General features: G+C 42.5%; 1 protein-coding gene across 2 annotated transcripts in view; it reads left to right on the forward strand.

The window, feature by feature from the left end:
- The window catches only part of SLC4A8 (solute carrier family 4 member 8), a 128,166-nt gene extending 123,636 nt beyond the window's left edge, over positions 1-4,530 (forward strand). For both annotated transcript variants that reach the window (XM_084836880.1, XM_084836879.1), the window contains exons 24-25: positions 783-886; positions 1,385-4,530. In XM_084836880.1, the coding sequence (XP_084693006.1) occupies positions 783-870 (88 nt within the window). In that variant the 3' untranslated portion in view covers positions 871-886; positions 1,385-4,530. The remainder of the gene's footprint in view (positions 1-782; positions 887-1,384) is intronic.
- The last annotated feature ends 1,470 nt before the right edge of the window (positions 4,531-6,000 follow it).

Raw genomic sequence — 6,000 nt, forward strand, 5'->3', positions numbered from 1 at the left:
TCGATATGGAGGCTCCAGTCAGAGCTCTGTGGAAGGGCAGGTAGGATTTCCCTGTTATTAGTTCATTTGCATGCTCATGCAGAAGGCAGATCCTTTCTAATCACAGAATATAATTCAGAGTTCAGAGCTTCGATTATATATATTTGGCGGTATAGAAATGAAATAAAGAGAAGATAAAGAGAATTGTAGTAGCTATGTTTGGAAGTAGCCGGAGATGAAGTCCTCCTACTTGGTTCGTTCATTGGGTCAAAATGATATTTTTCAACTAGAAACTGACAACACTGCATTTGAAAGGTGGGTGGGATGTTGAAAGAATTCAGTGTGCATGTGTAGGGAACTGCCTGCCTATTTGCAGCAGGAACAAAAATGGAGGGACTTTACGTATTATTTATTTAGTATATTTTTGCCACATCCATCCTCAAGGAAACAGAGAGCAGGATAAATGGGATTACACAGCAGCCCTCTGAGGATCATCAATACTTAATTCATTACATATTGATCCGTAATTAACATTGCACTCCTATGTATATTCACGTGTACGTAAATCTTGCTAACTTAAATGGGGCTTACTCACAAGTAAGTATGTTTAGGACTGTAGCCTACAAGCTCCAAAATTTTCTTTTGAATAATGTTGATCATCAGGAACACTTAAGTTCCTATGCAGATATCAATAAGTGCTTAATGGGTTTCCAAGAATCTACAACATTTACAGTATACCACATTACAGTGCCTTTAATATCACTGCACTGGATTTTAATCTCTATCTAAATTGTTTATTGCAGGTTTGATCCTGCAGACATTAATATCTCCGATGAAATGTCTAAAACAGTGATGTGGAAGACCCTCACCATGAATACAGGAAAGCTCTAAATCCAGAGGGGAGAAGGTATGAAGATTCCTTGTAGGGTTGCCTCAGATTTGCACTCACCACATGCCATCCTCAAGAAAGACTTTATTTTTGAAAAGTTAAGAAAAAGAAAGAATACACGATTAAAAATCGCATGCGCAAAATTGTGCCTTCCCCACCCACTGGGCTATGTCACATCTGCAAGGGTGGTCTGAACATTGTAGGATGTACGCACAGAAAATGCTTCAGCCTCCAATTGCAATTGTACATGTAGCTTGCAGAGGAAGCGCCTTCACTGGGTAGCGCTTGGAGCCGTCAGACTGGAAGCACCCCTATTCTCTTTGGCACAGTGTTTCTCTGTCCAAAGGATATAACCCATTTGAGAATCACTGACATGCAAACTTTGAGACTATTCCACATGTTTTCAAACTTTCTGGGGAGTAGATGAAGATGGAAAATTGAGAGAAATTGACTTTGATTTGTGCCTGCAGAATCTCCAGTACTGGTATATCTCTAATGACATATGTTGGTTCACAGCTTTGCCATTCAAGCCTCTGGGCTTTGGACAAGGAGCAGCTGCACAAGATGACTCAGGGAAGAGCCAAGACGTGCAGGCAAGGGAGAAATACTTTTGCAGTGGAGAAGGACACAAGCAAACAAACTGCCCTGATACTTCATACAAGTAACTGGGTTCATATTAAAGCCATTCAGAAGTGTTTTATCCTTTGTGTGCTTCAATGGACATTCTAATTATCTTCAAACCAGCAAATCAAAATGCACACGTAGTCAATGAAAGTTCAGTGTTTAAACCTGTGTGCGTGAGTGAGTGTGTAAGCACACATCTGCTGTGTTGCAGTTTCTTGCTTGAAGAGGAACTGCTGCTGTTTCATAGTTTTTTTTCCTCTGTCTGCTTAACAATTTAAACTTTGAATGTACAACAACAGCAACAACATTACACCACAACTATATTGGGTTCCTTTTTGGGGTAGTACTGTCCATATTTACTTGTTCTTTGCAAGACTACCAGTTCAGTAAGGGTTTTTAGTTGAGTTTTTATGTTGAATCGTTTAATATAGTTATCACAGAAGCAACAGATAAGGGATAACATGATATAAATGCTTACAAGCAGTTGGGTGAAATATTCCTGGGAACTCCTTATTTTTATGTTTTTAAATCAAGTGCTTAAATTCTGTTCAGCTCCCATTAGTCATTTTTTTTCTTTTTTTGCAGCTACACTTGGGATAAGATCCTAATTCATCAAACATTTAAATGTATCACACACAATATACTTAGACACGGGCCAAACATCTCTGTGTTGCTTTGTCATTGTGTGTGTGCGTGTGTGGTCTAAGAGAATCCAACCAAGCCATTGACCTCAGCAGTGTAAATGAGCTAGTGGGACAGAGAAGGGTGATTGGCACAATCTTGACAGGTACCTGCAGCCAATGAGGTATGGAGGCAAAAATGAGCTGATAGAGAGAGGGGTGCTTGTGGCCAAAAATGAGAGCAGAAATGTGAGCTCAAAGGGGAGAACAAAAAGACGGGTAGCAAGAGCTGCCCTAGTGGAGATTTGCTTTGAGGGGAGTACCTTGGGCCAGGAATCCCAGTGCCTCTGAGCACTGTTAATAATATTCTTCTGTCCCCTTGAAGTTAATGAATTAAAGCAAATTGATCTACTAAACAGAAATTTGATTCTTGATAACTCTGTTTTCTGTGATCATTCTGAATGTGGGGATTCTCAAACACGGTCCTTCTGGGCCTTTTCAAGTCAAGAAATAGTGTCTGAGCTTCCCAAAGTGTGAACTGGCAAAAGAATAATGAATGGGCTGCTGCTGTTGTCCCAAGCAAGGAGCCAGATGGATTATAAGAAAAGGAAGGATGCTGGGCCATTTGAACACATGGAATGCTTTGAGGAATCCCAGGGGTAGGCTTAAAGAAAACCAATCAGCCAACCTCTGCAACAACTAGGAATTTCCTCTATTGGCCCTGTACACCATCCACCAGCAGAACTGGGGAGGGATGTAACCACCTGTGTTGCAGGGCAGGATCATGCTCTGCCTTCAGCTCATCCAGAATAGGCACAAAACCTGGGGATAGTGTAAGAGGAAGGAGGTCATGCTTCCCCAACTGCTTGCACCTCTATGTAGAGGGTTGCATGCTGTTTTGATAAGCCCGAGTCTTGGATCTTTAGTTGGGGAATTAGGCTCCTCCTCAAGACCCAGAGAAGTTACGAAATTTGAAAAGGATGAGGAAAAGTGGAAGTCACTTACTGACTTTCCAGAGCACGTTAAGGATGTGTCTTGACCTCCACTGCACTATTGTACCAAGCCTAGCCACAACGCCTCTACATCTCTGTTGCAATCTTTTCTGAATGGGATCCTATCTTTGTTTCTAAAGGCTTGCCTGTATTAAGGATGTACTTCAGTGTTTTCAAAACAGGGCATGTGTTCATTGAGGACAATTTGGAAACCGAACTTAGATAAGAGTATGAGCACTACAAACTGAAATGTGGTTTAACAGTTATTCTTTCTTTCTAGAGCCACCTTCCAACAACCTCATGCCCTCCAGATGTTTTGGACATCAACTCCCATCAGCCCAAGCAGCATGGCCAATGGTCAGAAATGCTGGGAGTTGTAGTCCAAACTATTTGTGCTAGAAAACCCCAGAATGATAGTTTTGTGGTGAGGGGAGCGTGGATCTCTTACTGGGGGTTCTTGTCATCCTCACTAAGCTACACTTCCCAATATTTGTTGGAGAAGGCCGTGCTAGCTTAACTGGTATAAAACTGATAAAGATTTGCAGTACAGATATACTCATAATGTCTGTTTCATCAGCGGGATAGTTCTGTTGTAGTGTTGGTACCTAAAGGATGTGGTTTGGTTAGTGCATACGTGTGGGAAGTGTCAGAAAAGGATTATCTGTGAAATTTTCTAGGAATATTTTAATAATGCTCATTGACTGGTCAATAACACTGTTAGGTTAGTAACATTAATGTCAACATTAATGTACCCAGTGGACCACTTGAGCCCCAAAGGCCTATTGTTACTTAAACATCTATTTCTTCCCCGCGCCCTTTTGCATGAAACAAATGACCATTATCCAACATAAAAAGCACACTTAAGGTGCTGTTCTGTGGTCTCCAGGAGTGTATCAGAAGGCCCTTAGATCAGATCTCCCCCTCCGAGGGTGGAGATCCAACCTCAGGAACCCCCCTCCCAGCCCCTATAGACACCTCTGCAGCCCTTTCCTCTCCAACAACAGAGCTCCTACATCAGAGAGGGGGGCAAGGAGATAGATGGGGTGTGTGTGTCCCTGGGTGAGGCTTTGGATCCACAGGATCCAGAGCCCTCCCAGTCCCCAGAATGGTGGGGGTGGGGGAAGAACTACACTGGCCCTAGAGCTGGCATAGTTAATTACCCTCCCATTCATGTCAATGGAAGGCCAACGGTTCAAGAAAAAAGATAAGCCCAGAAGCCAGAAAAACTGCACCCCCCAAACACCATTCGTTCTCTCTTTCTGCTGGGTTTGTGCCAGCAGAGCTTTGGACACCTCAGAGGCTCTGATGTCAGAGCTCTCCACACAGATAGGTAGGATTTCTCTGTTAAGCTGCAATCCTATGCACAGTTACTTGGCAGTAAGCCCCATTGAACCCAACAGCATTGTTCAGTATACTGAACTGTGCTTTGGAGTGTAGCTGTTATATTCAGATGTACATCCATCCTTCTTTGCATGGGGGATGGAACCTATTTTGAACATTTTTTTTGAACTACAGCAATGTGTCTATTTTCATACATCATGCTTACTGTTGAAGAATTATGTTGATGCCACTGCAAGAAGAGTTCAAGTATTATAGACCTGCTCTACATCTTACCTGCTCACCCCAAATTGTTATCCTTTTGCAAAGCCATACCACATTGCTTCTTTCTTTGATTCCATCCCCTGGAAAACTAGCATTGTGGAACGAGTTGTGTTTGGTTTATTTTCTTTGTAAATATTTGCCCCAACACCCAGAATGCACATATAAGACTCAAGAACTGGATTGAAAAGAAGACCACAGTTTGTACTGACCAACAACACGATGGGCAAAGAGCAAAACCACACCCTCTTTACCTCCTCCAACAGTATGTGTGTGTACCTGCCACTAAGATGAGAGCCAGGAGGTACTACCTCCGGTGATCCCCCTTGGCTTGTTCACCCCCTTGGTTCAGTCCAAAAGCTGATCACTCTGACTCATTGCCAGCCCCCTTTTTGGTGCAAGGTAGGCAAGCAAAGGACTGGCAGGAACCTATGTATACACTCAAATCCTGCTCATCCTGGTTGACTGCCATCTTTGGAAACTGAGCCAGGTCTGCTTCAAAGCCTCCTGCTACCTTCCCTAAAGGGTGTGGGCAAATTCACCTTCTCTTCCCATACCAACAAGCCATAGAATCATTAAATTCTTCAAGCAATCATATTTTCTATCTGCCTATTTATTTGGTGGTTAGTCCACTTTTAGTCTGCCTTACAGCGGGGCCTCAAGATGGCTTCAAATCCTTATACTACAGCTATCAAATGCAAATTAAAACAAGCAATTGGTCTCGTTGATTGGCCTGAGAGGACCTAACCTTATAGCCATGATGAAGCTATGGAGATATGGACTTGATCAAAGGTTACTTGCGGGACCACTGGAAGACTGTGGGCCAATCTGAGCTCTCTCAAAGAACAAGGGATAGAAGCACAATAAATAAAGAAGTGGTGTGTGGGGATTAAGCCTTCCTCCTGCCCAGTGAATGGCAGCCTAGATAACTGCAGCTGTCAGTTACGATGCATTTATTATAAATCAGTTTATACCATGCTTCTTCATGTAAGCTTCTTTGGAATTAAGTAAGTAACAAAGTAACAACCAACAGCCAGATATAGCTGAAATCCAACCAAGGGATTGGATCCCAACTTAGTCATGCTTAGAATAGACCTACTGAAATCAGTTGGACAAGTTATTCAAGAGACACGTGAGTCATACTCTAAGCATGCTGATGTCTCGATCCAACCCAATTAAAATTACTATACCAGCTACAATGAACAACACGAAACAATTTCAGCACTTGGATAACCTGATCCCTTGAAGTTTCCATCGAGTTGTGTTAGCAGCTGCAAAGAGTTCCTTTTCACAGTAC

The sequence above is a fragment of the Heloderma suspectum genome, chromosome 2 (genome assembly GCF_057233095.1).
Source record: "Heloderma suspectum isolate Gila_16-S chromosome 2, 16-S_ref, whole genome shotgun sequence".
In the NCBI taxonomy this organism is placed as follows: Eukaryota; Metazoa; Chordata; class Lepidosauria; order Squamata; family Helodermatidae; genus Heloderma; species Heloderma suspectum.